Below are 17,334 nucleotides of genomic sequence, written 5' to 3'. Positions count from 1 at the left end.
CCCGTCAGTGTCACCGTAGGGAAGCGGCTTCTCCGCCCATGTCACCTGCAAAAAGCGTGGATGAGCCTTCTTTGTCAACATTTTTTAAAGCCAGATCTATATTCTTCCAATGGATCCTGCAAGACACACGCCCCTCAGTAGGGTCCCCCATCTTCCTCCGATCCTGTCGCCGTCAACCATGGCCACGTCGGACTCCAATGCTCGGCGCGTGGCCAGCTCGCGCCAGGGATCTTCTTTCCTTGGGCCGCACGTGAGAGTCACATTCCATCTCCAAGGTTGTGAACAGTGGTTTCCATAGGTCTATAGTGGCTGCCTGTTGTAGAGGACTATCTGGGGATGGCGTGTGTTCTACACACACCGTCCCCAATGATGGTAGTGCTTCCTTTGGCGTCGGCACTGATTTGGGTGTTATGGTTATGTTTTTCTCCGTTTTTTAGTGATGTTTTTGAAAGTCTGTCTATTAAATGTGCAGATATTATTGGACTATTATGGCTTGTTAGCTAGATCTGTTATCTTTTATTTGTCAAGGATACTTTATTGTCAAAGAGTGGCTCAAATGTTTATTTCATATAATATTTGTTTGTTTGTAGGCAGCACCCAAGTCATAATTTTTTTATTCTGGCTTAGTGTGTAGGGTATCTTTGAGCCTCTATCCATTGTACTTGTCCTCAGGCTTTTTAGAAATTTATGGTATCACGTGTTACCTGTTCAAAAAAAAAAAAAAAAAAATCCTACGATTTCGAATCGCAATTTTTTAAAAATGCAATTCCAAACAATCTATTTTCTGCAATTCAATTTAAAATCGCACTTTTTATCTATATAATCGCAATTTCAAACACTCCGTCAATTTCTCAAATGTATTGTCCAAAACGGTTGCATTCTTGAAGTATTAAGGCGATTTAAATAGAAATGAAAATTTTGGATACTTATCAAGGCGACGTAACCAGCATTGAAACAGCCAAGGCGGCCTCAACAAAGACATCTAGTAATCACTTACGCGTTTTTCAAAGAAGCATCGCAAGTCTCCCCTACCCTTTTCCCATGTATTGCTTACAAAAATAATAATAAAAATTTAAAAATAAATAAATAAAAATTAAAAAGCGTAGGAAGTCAATCCTTTCACTTGAACAATATGGAATCGCCTCAATAACTAAACTAGTGACGCATCATGAAGGAGCGAAAGCTAATGTGAAATTAGGAGACTTATCAAGGCGCAAAATGTCGTCGTCTAAAGATTTTCCAAATAATAAACAGGAGCATAGATCTTTCCACAATATTCATGGCCAATCTATTTTATCTGAAATTTGTCACATTTCAATTTGAATTTGGATAAGTCATTCACTGACCTATTGAAAGTCTCTAATAAATGAAAGTAAATTTAATGCCAATTCTCAAATTAGATTTATTTTTGCAAAAAACTACATTGACTCCCCCGGATTATTATCCTTTTTGCAATGTCCTCTCAAACTTAAAAAAGTTGCAATATAGAGAGCTATTCTACCGGCTCCTTTCAATTACTCCCTACCTTTATTTTTTTATTTTTTGTTAATTTAGATGACTAACCCGTAAAATGTTCATAATATTCCAATAAAATTTATAAAAATATAACTATATCCTTAATATTAAAAAAAAAAATAGAAAAAAATGTGAATTTGGTGACCCATAGCCACGTGTGCCGCATGGGTCCTTTTTTTTTTTTTAACCATTTTTTTTTAAAAATTTATGAATGATATTTTTGTCATTTTTACTTCGTCTGTTAAGATTTAACAATATATATATATATATATTAGAAGGGGGAAACTAAAATGGTTCCCAATTGAACCTCATAAAGCAATTTTTGCTAATTTCAGCTGAGTTCTTCAACTTTGAAGAACTCAAAATTAAAACATAAACGCCAAAAGATTGAATTGGATTACATTGACCCATCAAGAATTTCTTTATTTCCGAGCCGAATATTTGAGACAGCTTTTTCAGAGTAATGCTAAAAGTTTTCATTGGGTCTCTCTAAAATGATGTGGTTTTTTGACGTAGCGAAAGCGATAGACGTGATTGAGAATTGAGAAGCTGTGTTCTCAAAGCACAAAAGTTCAACACACACGTTGAAGAAGAAATCTGTATTCTTATTGATAATCAAAAGATTTAAAACTGTCTATTCCAATACAAACATTTCATATTCATAGTAAAACCCTAATGGTTCCAAAAGGAAATAAAATCTTCTAAGACTGGAAATAAACACAAATAAGCATATTATGAAAATACTTGGTGCCAAAAGATATGTCCAAATTAATGGGAAATACTTGGTGCCAAAGGATTAACATATTAGGGAAAATATAATAACTATAATATTACTTGACGACAACGTAAATATAAATATGGGATTCATCTAAAAGAGGAAACAGGAGATTTGTCAGTAATCTCTTCATTCCTTTTTGGTCTTTTCCTTGATAGCAGTTGACAACTCAGAAGATCTCCTAGCTACGTCAATGTGACAATCTTTATTATTAGGCAATCTTTTAATTATATTAGTCGGGATACTTGGGCTGTCTCGATTTCGGGATATTCTAGCTGTCTCATCCTCAGGATAATTTCATCGCCTTGGCCTCGGGATACTTTAGTCATCTCGGCCTCAGGTCGTTGTCCTGCCTTAGCTTCCCACTCTGCATCGACTCGGCTAATGGCCCTTTCCTATTGTACTTCCAGTGCCGGATAGTAGCTAGCTGTCCTCATGTTCGCTTGGTACCGCCGATATAGCATGTCCCATTTAAGGTAGTTTACACGTCGGAACCTAAGGCTCGGTACCGACCATAAAACCACTTCATCTCGGCTTGCTACTAATCCTTCGGCATAGCTCTTTGTCCAACAGTAAGATTGTTCTTGAATAAGCCTGTTTGGCAATAATCCCGATGTCAAGTCAGACCCTCTCGGTAATAAGAGCCTCTCGGGAACAAGATGGAAATCTTGTCCTACATCAGGCACCCCCACTAACATAAAACTCGTCCTCAAGTTTTCTTGGAAACATGGTTGTTCCTCTGGGAGTTGATTCTTGAGCAGATATTTGCCATGTTCTTCTATCGTCGTAGTGATTTGCATCAACCATTCGTGTTGTTCAAGAGTTGGTGGACAATCTTCAATTGGCTCGGTAGATGGCTCAAGAGGTGGTGGACAATCTTCAATTGGCTCGATGGATGGCTCTCAAGGTTGCGGTTGTAATTTTCCATATCTTCTGACAGCGCCCACATCAACCATGAAAGGAAGGTCTTGCGCCTTCTGTCTACCATTCTTCCCCCCCCCCCCACCCCCCCCCCCCCCACCCCCCACTTCGAAAAAAAACTCAACCACGAGTTTTCGTTCACGTTGGTCTTGCCAAGTTTGTAATTGAACTGCATCCGCAACTTCTTTTTTTACTTCCATTTAACCCTCATATCAGCAAAGTGAGAAAGACATCTGGGCCTACTTTGCACCCTTGGTAAACCATGTATGCTCAAGGGACACAGTTTGTGTGGTGTCTCTTTGTTGTGGTGTGAGTGACGATTGTTGCAAAATATAAGTAACATGATCATCTTTAGTAGATTTAGAAAACTCAACTCTAACATAGTCACCATGAATTTTAGTATGACTCTCGCCATCTTCTCCACTTGGATTTGGATTCTCTTTTGTTGCAATTATGATGACGCTACCTTTTTGCATCTTGTCCTCCTCGCCTTTTGCGGTGCTTCCTCCAAAATCTTCTTTTGATGGTTTTCTTCTATTTCTTCGCTGTCTTCGATGGGAACCACTACCTCCTCCATTGCAATCAGTATTGGGCGTGCGCCGATGGGAATATCGTCGTCAGCGCCCTTGCTTTGAGGTGGTTCAATTGAGTCGATTGGGACGTGACCGCCGCTTTTGCCTCCTGAAACCCGATTGGCAGGCGATAATTGTCACTGAGGTGGTGGTGAATGGGCTGCTACTGGCCTTGTTGCCGAATTGGATGATTGCGATAGCATGAATTGCTGCGCCAATCGCAACTCCTTCTTCATGGTAAAAATAACAGCTTCTGGTGTAGGAACACGAACAACAACTGGTCAACCACAAGGCATCTCGTTGATGCAATTCCGATTGTGATAGTAATACCTTTTGCCTTCAGACCTAAGTCCATAAAGACTTTGTTGCATCTTCCACATTGAGCGTTCAAAATCATCAAACCGCTGGCCTTGAGCACGGACTTCTGCCTAAAGGGCTTGCACTCCCCACTCTTCGTCGTTGCAGTGGTTGCCTGTGTTTCCGTCTCTTGACATCAGACCAGCTTAGTCAAGGCTTTGATACCAATTGACATAGCGAAAGCGATAGATGTGATTGAGAAGCTGTGTTCTCATAGCACAAAAGTTCAAAACACACGTTGAAGAAGAAATCTGTATTCTTATTGATAATCAAAATTGTCTATTCCATTACAAACATCCCATATTTATAGTAAAACCCTAATGGTTCCAAAAGGAAATAAAATCTCCTAAGACTAGAAATAAACACAAACAAGCATATAATGGAAATACTTGGTGCCAAAGAATATTTCCAAATTAATGGAAAATACTTGATACCAAAGGATTACCATATTAGGGAAAATATAATAACTATAATATTACTTGACGACAACGTAAATATAAATATGGGATTCCTCTAAAAGATGAATCATGAGATTTGTCAATAATCTCTTCCTCCTTCTTGGTCTTTTCCTTGATGGCAATTGACAACTCAGAATATATCTCATAGCTACGTCAATACGACAATTTTTATTATTAGGTAATCTTCTAATTATATTAGTTGGGATACTCGAGCCGTCTCGAGTTTGGGATAGTCTAGTCGTTTCAACTTTGGTATGCTCTTGTCTTCTCAGCCTTGGAACACTATATCCGTCTTGGCCTCGGGATACTTTCGTCGCCTTGGGATACTTTAGTCGTCTCGGCATCGGGTCATTATCCTGCCTCAGCTTCCCACTTTGCATCGACTCGGCTAATGGCCATTTCCTCTTGTACTTCCAGTGCCGGATAGTAGCTATCCTTATGTCTGCTTAGTGCCGTTGATATAGCATGTCCCCCTTAAGGTAGTTTACACGTCGGAACCTAAGGCTCGGTACCGACCATAAAACCACTTCATCTCAGCTTGCTAGTAATCCTTCGGCATAGCTCTTTGTCCGACGGTTAGATTGTTCTTGGATAAGCCCGTTTGGCAATAATCTCGATGTCAAGTCAGACCCTCTCGGTAATAAGAGCCTCTCAGGAACAAGATGAAAATCTTGTCCTACATCATTTTTAAAAACATCATTTGAGATGTGATAGATCACTAATAAATTTTGACCAAATAATGATTTTAAATGCAACGATTGATCTCTCTCTTTTTCTTTGTTTTGTATTTTTCTTTCCTTTAAAGAAAAAGCACCAAAACAATGAATTCAAAGTCAAGAACCGTAAGAAGTAGTCCTATGTTCTTGCATGATTTATTCATAATAAAACTTCATACAAGTAATAATAAACCGGCTACATTTTGTTATTTTTTATTTTATTTTATTTTTTTGGGAAAATTTCACTTACCGATTTTTTCAATATATTTTCAATTATATTCTAAAACTTTAAAAAATGTTAATTTTAGGTTACCATATTTTAGAAGTTTGCAATGACAATCATTCTGTCCAAATTCAGCGTTAAATCAAACGCTTGATGAGTGAAATCTTCAAAATATCTCTAAGATGTTTATAAAATTACAAAAATACATTGATTTAATGATTTTTTTTTTTTTTTTTTTTTTAAAAAAAAAAAAAAAAACCTTAACCTCGCAAAATACCAAACACCCAATGGGTCACAACCATGACCCACAAAATACCATACAATTTTTATGGTATTTTGGAGATTTCACTTCTTCCATTAGGATTTAACATTGAATTTGAATGGAATGGTTGATATTGCAAACTTCTAAAGAGATGGTAATCTTAAATGGACAATTTTTAAGATTTAAGGGTTGATTAAAAAAATGATGAAAGATCATGGGTGATAAGTAAATTTTTTTCTATTTTTTATTTGTTACTTTCTATTCTCAAACAAATTTGGGCTTGTTTGCCAACACCTTCTATCTTTTTTTTAAAAAAAGAAAAATATTAACAAACAATTTCCCTTAAAAAAAAAAAAAAAAAACTCAAATCTACTTCACTTTTATATCACATAAAAATACTTTTTCAACCAAACATAAAAAAAATACCTTCTAAAAAAAATAAAAATTTATCAAACACCACAAAACACTTTTCACCTTTAAGATTGGTCAAACCTCTTTTTCATACCAAATCTCAATTTTTAGTTGAAGATGAAATAAACCTAGCATTTGATACTACCCAAAAGACAATAATAATTGGTTGTGACTAAATCCTTGCCATTATGAGCACAGAAAGGAATCAATCCATATTAGAAGTGCCCACTTGGGCCACTTAGTTACAATTTCTAATCATTTAGTTAGGTGAAAGGTAGTTTACAGGCTGTGACAGAGTCATAAGCTTTTATGAATAAGAGGTAGGAGTCAAAAAAAAAATTTCTTTGGTAGGGACCAATAGATTAAAATTTTATTTTATACCTTATAATCTTTATTTTTACCTAATATTTTTATTTTTTGGAATTAAAGGGGACCATGGCCTATATTGGCCCTTCTAAATTCGTTTGTTTATAGGAAAAAAAAAAATAGGAATATTATTTAAGGACAGAAATTTCTTGCAAACCGGTTTGCAAGAAATTTCTTATAATCCACATGTAAAAGTGACATATGTCTCTTGGCATATGAGAATCACAAGTTGTTTTAATAGCATGTGCTTCTCACATGTTTTTTTATTAATGCTATTAAAAAATATGTGATTCTCACATTTTTAAAGGACATACGTCACTTTTACATATAGGTTGTAAGAAATTTATGTCCATTATTTAATAGACGGCTATATGATTACTATACAGCGAGATGATTTAACAATAAAAATTAACCTTTAAATCAATACTTTTATATATATATATATATATATATATATATAAATTAAAGACTAATTTTTATTTTCACGTCATTTCAATTATACAGCGGTAATAAGAAAAAAAAAAGAAAAGAAAAGAAAACATTAATTTTAGTGTTGGAGTCATGGTAGAGCTATAGCATGGGGTACCTAAGTGGTGTCATCAATCTGTGTCATGACCAACATGAGATGCATATGATTGAATGGTCAGCAGGTGGTTGAGTGACACGTGGATCTTGTAGAAGAGAGGAGAGATAATGGAAGCAAGTGCATGCATTCCACTAACTTGTGTCCAATCACCCACCAACTGTCTACTAACCAAACCCTCACCCCATACCTATTCTATGTCACAAATCTTTTCCAGCTGCTACCATGTGGCTCAAACTCTTAAACCTTTTTACAATGGGGATAGAGATAGAGAGACTGTGTAGTATTAGTGGCATTCACATCTAGCATCCATAAAAGATTTGGATAATTTCTCAAAGATATTGTTCATTCAAGTTTGGGAGGACTTGGTACTGAATTTTCGTTATTTTTGAACTTCAAACCGTGTCAATTTATGATATTGACAATTTTTTTTATTTTACTAAAAAAATGAGGGGTATTTTAAATTTTTTAATAAGATTTAACGGAGATCCCCTAATTAAGACTTTCCGAAAAATTGAGACCGTTTGAAGTTCATGTATCTTATTTAAAAAATGATACCGAAGTTATCCTTCAAAGTTTTTATTCTTCTTTATTAATTTAACCTTTTGAGATGATATATGATTTCAAATGTTGACTTTGCAATTTATTTTACACCTAAAAAAGAATATTAAAATATTAATTAAATTAATCCAAAAGGCCTACAAGGGACTCTTGTGGTTAATGCCAAGTGGTTGGAATAGGGCCGGCTCAATGAATTTAAGTGTGACTTTTCTATATATATGCCTTTTTTAAAAAAAAAAAAAAAAATTATCTTATTTAAATTGCATCTTAAATTGTTGTTCATTTTTTTTTTTCAAAAGACAAAAGTGGGCCTTTTAACACTGTTTTTTAAGACATTATTTTTGTCTTTTAAGGAGACTTTAGGAGGGGCCTTAGGCCTAGCCTTTGAGCCGCCCTGGTCCAGACCTTCAATCATGAACTTCAGATTTCTCAGTTGGTCATGCTTCCTCATCTCATTTGCCTTTTCAAGCGACAAGTTTAAGTGATATTATTTTTTTATATATTTAAATATTAATTAAATTAAATTAAATTAATTTTATATTTTATTATTTAATATGTTGAACATGAAAAATAAAAATAAATTATTTAACGATTGATTTGTAATAGAATATAAGGTGGAAAAAATTGTTGGACATTAAAGATTCACCATGGTGTAATTCTATCTAGTATGCGCAATACAAACAATGAAAATGTATGGATGTTAGACTAATTTCATGAATGTAAGAGTCTTAAAATATGTTTGGAAATAATTTTTATTGTATAATTATTAAGTGGGGGTCTTAATTAAAGAGTATTTTATTAACTTTTTACCATATTAGAGTCTTAAAATGTTTTTTTGAGCATTAATTTTTTTAAAAAAATATATTTATTATATAATTATTAGTTGAAGGCCTTATTCAATTGAAAGCCTTAAGCGACCGCCTAAATTGCCTAAAACTTGAGCCGCCCATGCGGCTATATGTATATATATAAAGAAAACATCAATCCTAAAGCCATTAGTGGGAAGCATTATCAACATAGCCTTCATCTTTGTGTCGCACTGAAAACAATACAGCTTTTACATGACTTCTCTTTTTTTTTTTTTCAGGTAAAAAGGCTCACCAAAATCACATAGTGCTGATTAAAGAGAACACCAATTGATAGTACTACGCACCACTTGTCCAGTTTGAGAGGATCGTGATCCAACCCCAAGCACAATAAAAGCAACCCAATAATGCAGCAAATATAAGATTGAAAATTCTGCAGCAGTTTTTTATAAAAACAGATATATATATATATATATATATATAGAGAGAGAGAGAGAGAGAGAGAGAGAGAGAGAGAGAGAGAGAGTAAACTTACAAACTCCCTTGTAAAATACTAAGACCAAAGTAACTTCAGTTTCTCATTGGACAATCTTCTTCGTTGGATTCCTTTAGACTTGAAGTTAATAGAACAATGATCTGGTGGTTTGAACTACAAATAACTAGTCCAAGAGGGATGATAACGGAAGCTCTAACATAAAACAAACTCGGTGCATGAGAAGAATGAAGCTAAGCAACAATGTAGAACTCTCTAAAGGCTTAAGCTTAGTCTCCACACATTCGAAGACATCCTTGTATAGAAAAATAATGAAAAACTCCGCTGATTGCATGCAGAAACAGAAACCAACTCTGCATTATGCAGGGAAAACAAATGGTATATATCAGGACGCTTTAGTGCTCTGTTAGAACACCTCTAGGATTCCTTCACTAGCTAGTTTCAATGAAAGTACTACAATGGCGTTAGAACACTTTGTCTTTGCTTACAGGCTATCTAACGGTGCTCTCGGGTAGGCTAGCTCTTAGAAGTCGCATTTCACGAGTAGCGTTAGAGCAACCATCTGACGGTCTTTTCGAGAAGTTTCTTGGAAGTCACTTCTCAGTTATCCCGAGCTGCGTCAAGACATCTATTTGATGGTCCAGCTCGATCACAGTCCTCTCGAGTTGGTTCTTAAATTTTTTTGAATTCGTGTCACGTCAAGATAGCTTTATGATGGCATTACAAAACCTTGAAATTTCAAACCCTGACTTTTACACCAAAACACTTTTAGGCACCTAAAAAGTTACTGCCCTTAATTATTTTGATCAACGAATAAACCTGTACCCAGAACTAACACAGTTGCCTCTCTCCAAGATGACACACATTGGGCCCAATCCTTGTCGACTTGACAATTAACTCTGCTGCGTTATATGATTCAATCCCATGAATTCAACACCCCATACAACAAGCATTAATTCATGTCAGATATTCACATAAAAAAGCTTCAGTGCAAGCTCTGTTCAATCTTATCATCTTTTTACTACAACAAATATGCATATGAAACCAAGAAACAAACTGTGCAAATCTGTATCGAAGTAACGCCATGCAATTTGCATAATTTCAGTTTCTATATTTTCTCTTTTCTTCAATTACTTAAGTCAGTGAAATATTGATGGCTGGAAATAACTATATACTTGTATATCTAAATTCTCCTGTCAAGGTCTGTCGGTGAGGCTCCATTTTTATTTTTTTTCCTTCTTTTTCTTTTTATAGATGAGAGAAGAAGAAAATGAAGTTACAAGGGGGGTCCTTCCCACTATCAAGGGAAAGGTCTAACAAAGACCAAAATAGAAGAGGAAATGCTTTCACAAAATTTGGAGAGCGGTCCATTTTGCTAAATTATGAGTGCGAAAGTTAGCGCCCTCGTGAGTCTTAGATGCCGGCCAGCTATGAAGCTTAGGTAGCAAGCCAAGAATATCTAGAATTAAAGAGGATTTCTTCCAATCCGGATTGTGTTGGAGAGTGAGCATAAGGCTCCATTTGATTGTAGAGAAAACTATATAGAACACTAGGATTCTAGTAAAGTCCAAATTTCTCAAATGGAAAGCAACTTTCTCTGTTTATAAGAAAATGAAGAAGTAGATGGATTTTCCATATCTCGCCATCTTGTCATGGTATACAAAGTTTAATGTACAAGCATATCTTATATAACAATCAAGAAAAAACGGAAGTCATATCTGCGCTATCACTTTAAAATGATTGTAATTATTAAATTACTTAAATGTCTTCAACCCAGGAAAGAATGGGGTGCTAGGTTTACTGAGACGAATGTATTAAATAACGGAAGCACAGGGTTCATCAAACAAGCGAGATTAACCCCATGCTTCTATTTTTACTTTTTATAATTACAAAATAGAAAAATACATACAGCTTCTTAAGCGCTGTCAAAAGCAAGTTACATTGATCATTCCTCCATTTCCTTCTATTATTAATCCTATTACTAGTTTTGGAAATCCATATTACTTCAAGATGAAAATATGATTGAGGACCATCCAACAAAAGCAGTGAAAGTAAATAGAAATGTTTTTTTTTCATTATCATACTTATATTCTCTGTCCACCCTATATGGGAGATACAAGGAAGAATAGTACTGAAAATCAAACTACACCATTTTATCAGGTTAGAAAAGAAACACACCTATACCATAACAGATGGTTACATGATTTTAGAACAGGACCTCTCGAGCACCATTGACAACTAACCTCACCATAATCACAAATTTAGGGTCTTAGCTTGAAAATTAACCACGAGGGCAATGTCCAAGAATCGATGGCCCGGGACTGGGAGTTTGTTTTGCTTCAAGTTCTGTCCCCTTGAATCTGGGACTCTGTTGCCCTCTTAGTTCGTTTACATGGGGGCTGTACACTCTACGCGACATCCGCGGACTATTAGCAGGTCTGATATCGTCTACTGGCATAGGGGTCGAACTTGTTACTTTTGGACTCTGAGTGAGGCGGATCTCACCCCGGCTTCTTGTGATAATTTCGTCAAGGATTTCCCCACTACCAATGTTAGTAATTCTCGTCTGTGGATCCTGGTCCTGCAAGTACATGGAATATCAATATGATGTTTCAATAGGTCTAGCTAAAATGAACAGAATGGTTAAGACACTTACTTGAAATGACATGTTGAAAGCAATGGCAGGGGCTTCCTCATATTCTGCAGCATCCAAGTCTTGAAGATGGGCTGCCTTGAAAAACTTAGGGAGAAAATATTGTCGCACTGGTACAAGAAGCATGATCAACATAGGGAAAAGGACCCCGGCTAATGGTATCCACGTTATGCCAAAACAAAGAAGCAGGTAGGTTGTCTGGAACAAGGTGAATGTGGCAATTGATTTGAAGGGCACAGTCTCAACAAAGGTTGCATGATACTCCTCCAGCACCCTAACAAAGTATATAAATCATCATCTGTTTCTTCTAATAATTTTGTTCATAACAAGTCCAATAAGAATATGTTAAATACATGACTTAGTTACTTTAAGAATTTAAGTCTTTTATAAGCATCAAGTCCGATATGCATAAATAAATATGCACGAACAAATAAAACTGAAAAACTACCCACCCATATTAATTAAGAAATGGAAACTGAAAGTGAAACTATTCTAGGGTTAGAAAGAGCATAAGACTCCAACATTTTCTATAAAATGTGATAGAGGAACTTTTAAGTCCTTCAACCCATGGCAAAAGACAAGAGTAACGGGAGTGTGAGCATAAACTTACTTGTATCTTCGACTTGGAGCGGTGAAAAGCAACAATATTCTCTCCCAGAACTGATTTCCAGGCAAGCTTTCAATTGCCATGAAAGCAAAGTAGCCCCAAAGAACTGAAGTTGGGATTTTCTTCAGAAGAGGCATAGCAGCAACACAACCACCAACCATCAGTGCCTGAAGCAAATTGCTGAGGCGTTGTTCTTTAACTTCAACGGGCAAAAGATCATCAATATCCTTATCAACATCAAAAACTGTCTCATCAACAGGGGCGCCTATGTAGCCAGTACTGGATACCGATTGAATTGTGGACTCTTTCAGCGCTCTCAGTCCCTGTTTGAAGGGCAGATCAAAGAGAAGAAAAGGAAACGATAACAGATTTGTATCAATTAGAAATCATAACTAATAAATTTACCAGAGTAGGTGGAGTTTGGTAGGCTAGTGGAGTCTGCATTTCATTATATGCCTCTTGCATGTTCCGGTATAATTGACCCAAATTTGAATTCTTACGCAAACTTTTCCGGGCTGTTGATACAAGCTTATTCCGCAAAAGCTGTTCCAGGGAAAACAAAAGGCACCAATATATTAATTAAGATATCACATCTAGACCAAGAATAGTACAAACCAAATGTTTGTTTACATATAGAATCAAGAGAGCAACTAACAGAAAAGGATCCGTCAAAGAGGAATCCAAAATAAAAGTTGCCAAAGAGATGCATTCTCATTGCAGAACAAATCAAAATCGGAAGACAGGAAAAGGATTTCATTGGAGTTTCTCAACATTAATTGTGCACAAACAGATGATCCTAACTTTCCATTATTAGATGATTAGGCCTCCTGTTTATTCATCATTGGAATGAATCCATAGAATTGTTGGATTCTTGCCCTGCTTGTGTGCCAGGAATGCAGCACAGAGAGGGTAAGATTTTAGTTTTATGATCTGTTCTATATTTTATAAAGTTGCAAACAAAATCAGGGGGATTTCATTATTATAAAATGAGATTCATTAACTTCCAGAACTTGATAAGGTAGTTTACCTGATGTTTTAGGGTAGCCAAGCTCTTTGTATGCATAGGAGATTGTGGAATTACACCGTTTGAAGGAGGAATGCCAATGAGCCCGCATAATATGACCTGGCAATGGAAAGATTTCAAAACTAAAGTGAAAAGTTTCATTAGATAAAACTTAAAATAAATGCTTTTATGGAATGGAGCCTCTTGAAACAATTACAAGCGAAAACCCGATATTTCAGGGAAACAGCCTACCAGGAAACCCAAAAGAAGAAGGTCATAATGATATGAAGCTGGTTTCTTCAGATTGAACTCCTTCTGTTGGGCAAGTTGAGATGCAACACTGTGATCAAAGTAGTAAAGCACAGCAATCATAGTTGCTGGAATAAATGCTCCAATTATATATAATGGAGGAACATTCAACATATCCTGCACAACTTAACAAGCATGAGTTTGTAAAGCAGATGGTAGAGAGGTGTTTTAGTAGATATTTGACAAACCATAAGATTCACCTTGATAACCGTCCAATTTGAGTATGCCCCAGGAGACCATGGATTTGGACTGAAAAGGCGCCTTGGAAGCCCTCTTGGGACATCATTAACAGGCATGTAAGACACCCCTGTCCATACAAGCACCATAAGCGGGACTCCATAATCCGCAATAAATCCCCGTAGCCAACCTATAAATTTGAATCACATTCAACATCAGGAAACTGATCACAAAAATATTTGTCTCCTAAGAGCAAGAAACTAAAAAGTTCTCAAAAAAGGAAAATCACTGCATCCATTAAAAGAAAGAAAAAATGACCTCAAATATACTAATGGAAGATAGCAAGAGAGATTACCCAATTGAACTTTATTACTGTACCTAACTAATAACTTCACATTTTTTAACCCTATAATCAAGGGTTCCAAGGCAAACTCCTCATACCTGTCCCATAACGCCAGGATCTAGCTTTACGGCTTTTTAATGCAGTAAGAAGAAGGCCAAAGGACAGAACCAATGCAAACATTCCATTGCCAAATCGCCAGGATAGTTGGAGGGCAGTCTGATTTGGATTTTCCCTCTGGGGTATGCCAAACTCTTCCACAACTCCCTGTAGTACGAAATCCATACAATGAAGGTACCATGAAAAGAATGTCTATAGACCATATTAGCATGTTAAGTGATTTAGAAAAAAGGGTCAAGTATTTGAAAACTTATCACGGTCATGAAAATTACTCAGTACCTCAAGAAGTTTTCCAATTTACAGATATGGTATTTTCAAAAACATTCCAATCCTCATAAGTCAAAATGAAGTTATCATTTAACAATGTAAAATCATAGAGCACACTCACCCTTATGGCCTCCTGCATAAATAGCATTGCGATTAGCAGACCAAACAATTCACCGGCAACACGCGTAAACCTATTGATAAAAGAGCACGCACCTAGAATGGCCAGCAAGAAGAGCAAAATGGCCGTCCAAACACATACCCTGAAAACCCAATCAAGAATAGAGAATGTCAAATATCACCATAGACCCATCCCTTTGCATTATTAAAGTACCAAGAATATTCCTGAGATACCATGCAGTCCAGGCTAAGAAGAGCTTTTGCCCCAAATCCTTCCGGTCCTTTACAAAGTTGAACATGAATGTATACATCAACACTGTTGGCTCAGCCACTCCTAGAATAAGTAGGGGCTGTCCCCCAACCACTGAGTGGATAACACCGCAAAGTGCTGTTGATGCAAGAGTTTGCACAGCAGTCAAAGTTCCTCCTGTAACATAAAAATACAAAGCATGTCTTAGAAAAATATTTCCAAAACACCAACTATAATAGGATGTTGGCAACCCAAAAAAGGAAAATCCATCACACCTGTACTTCTCTCCAGTTGCTCCCCAAAAGATATAACTGGAATTGCTGATGCAAAAAATATGTATGTTGTTGGAGCCAGGATCCTGAGTGACAGAAGATAAGATTGCTTATAGATTCAATATGGCATGACTATAAAAGCATTGATAGCCGCAAATATTGAACACTGTCTATGGAGCAGAACCAATGTCGTCCTTGAAGCTGTGATGGCTACTTAGATTGTAGTAGTGAAATCAATATCCTTGACAACATAGCAATCTATTTATGAATAGGGATGAGCATTAGGAGAGTCACAAACCTGATACCCGCGGTAATACCACCAGTCCAGTCTTGTTTGTAGCACAAAAGTCTTCCTTTAAGGTCGTTCTTGATTCCACGGAAGGGAACAAATGTTTCTTCCATGATAATAAGTAAAAGACTTTGTGAACAAGAAGAGATTAGAACTTATTTAGTTTTTGTTTAACAAAGTTAAACCGAGTAATATATGATATTGAAGAATGAAGATGCTTAAGTCAGATTCAGATTTAAGGGACTTGAGAGGCCAACACGGTAACTAAACTTGCATAAGCGAAGATAAATATGTATGTATACGCAAAATTATGGGCAGAGAGGCAAAGATTTCTTCTTCATCATTGGAGGTTGAAAGAAAAGCCAGAGAAAAGAATGTCGACATATTAAGTATAGCAGACCCTTGGTGATATCAATAAACAACTGTACATAGTTGAAGAATTTACATTTCAAGTGAGTTACAATGAATGACTGGGGTATATTCCTATGAAGAAGAACAAAAGAATTAGTCAATAAAGAAACTAACTACTTGGTATTCATGTCTTGTAGAGAATCAAGAATATTAGCGAATAGAATTCATAGTGAATTGGGAAGTTCTGAATCAAAGAAATTCACAGGTACTCTCCATATGCTCAGATCAGAACTAGCGGTTGACTGTGAGGAAGATCAGATCCATCACCTTCCTATTCTCTTAACAATCAAAAAGGCCTCCTATTCATCAACTAGTTCCCATTAAAGTAAACCAACAATAACAAAATGCAGCGGATGCTGTGGACCAATTACTTGGTATAAGTTTTACATGCTAAAATTGGTAAAAATCGTAGTCAAGCTCTAGAGTTGAGAGGTTATGAGAGCAACAACCACCGAATTAACGAGAACCCATTATCACAAACTGCATTTGGGATCGTTCAGAACAATTTAAAGCAAATGGGCATTGACAGAAACGAACACAGCTATCTATGCAGAAAGATTAGCGAGAACCCATGAATAAAACCACAACAGGATTGATTCAGAACACCTATGAGCAAATGGGCATTGACAGAAAGACGAACACAGCTATCTATGCAGCAAGATTAGCGAGAACCCATGACTGAAACCAGAACAGGATTGATTCAGAACACCTTTGAGCAAATGGGCAACAACAAAAGTGGGAAAAGAACCAACCAGAACAGCAAAATCAGAGTTACATTATTGAAAGAATACCCTCTGACAATAACACAACCACTTGGAGAACTCAGATAGAGAGACGGGTAGGTATGGCTTGTAGTTACATAAGCTGAAATCGCAGAGACTTGAAGGCAGAGAAGGTTCAGATATAGCGCAAAACAGTTTCTGGCTACTGAGGCAACAAATGAGCAAAGAAAGAGAATCAGAGAGATTTTCTGCAAACTCACTCTGCAAGTAGAAGGGATTTTTCGCGTGAATGAGCTAGTGTGTGGTGACACAGCATATATAAGTCTCTCGGCAATAAATAAACACAGAAAATGTTGAGAGAGAAGTAGGAAAAAAAACGCGATAACTCCACAAGAGGTAGTATGGCCCGTTTTGAAAAAAAAATGGTATTCAACTTCTAAACGCTTCAAATTAAAATATTTTTTCAAATATCTTAATAAAGGGTAATTTATTAGGATTTATTCTTAAATTCTGTCAAAAGTTTTAAAATATTCTTTTTTTTAAAAAAAAAAAAAAAAAATTACTAAGATTTAGGTGTTAATCAGAATTTAACAGAATTTGAAAAATACCCATGTTTAAATTCTTAAAAAAATTTATAATATTTTTTAAAAAATAAACATGAGTATTTTAGAACAGTAAATTTTAACGGATTACCCTTTATCAAGAAGTTATAAAAAAATAATAATAATAATAATAACAAACAGTGTGGTGACACAGGATATCAATATTTTGCCTAATC

At 36.0% G+C, this 17,334-nt stretch overlaps 1 protein-coding gene across 2 annotated transcripts; it reads right to left on the bottom strand.

Annotated features, from left to right (window-relative positions):
* Positions 1-11,065: 11,065 nt before the first annotated feature.
* On the bottom strand, positions 11,066-16,857 carry LOC133874950 (probable boron transporter 2). 2 transcript variants are annotated; one of them, XM_062312896.1, is made up of 12 exons: positions 15,433-16,857; positions 15,144-15,220; positions 14,847-15,039; positions 14,617-14,755; positions 14,210-14,375; positions 13,792-13,958; positions 13,535-13,708; positions 13,307-13,402; positions 12,685-12,822; positions 12,283-12,602; positions 11,676-11,946; positions 11,066-11,600 (listed from the first exon to the last, which is right to left on the bottom strand). In XM_062312896.1, the coding sequence occupies exons 1-12, from the start codon at positions 15,534-15,536 to the stop codon at positions 11,301-11,303; spliced, it is 2,145 nt and encodes a 714-aa protein (XP_062168880.1). In that variant the 5' UTR covers positions 15,537-16,857; the 3' UTR covers positions 11,066-11,300. The 2 variants fall into 2 exon arrangements, with proteins under 2 accessions (XP_062168880.1, XP_062168879.1); XM_062312895.1 differs by having other exon boundaries at positions 15,138-15,220; positions 15,433-16,856.
* Positions 16,858-17,334: the final 477 nt, after the last annotated feature.

The sequence above is a fragment of the Alnus glutinosa genome, chromosome 8, assembly GCF_958979055.1.
Source record: "Alnus glutinosa chromosome 8, dhAlnGlut1.1, whole genome shotgun sequence".
NCBI lineage: Eukaryota > Viridiplantae > Streptophyta > Magnoliopsida > Fagales > Betulaceae > Alnus > Alnus glutinosa.
Note: the sequence above shows the minus strand (reverse complement) of the source record. Positions and strands in the feature narration are given on the sequence as shown.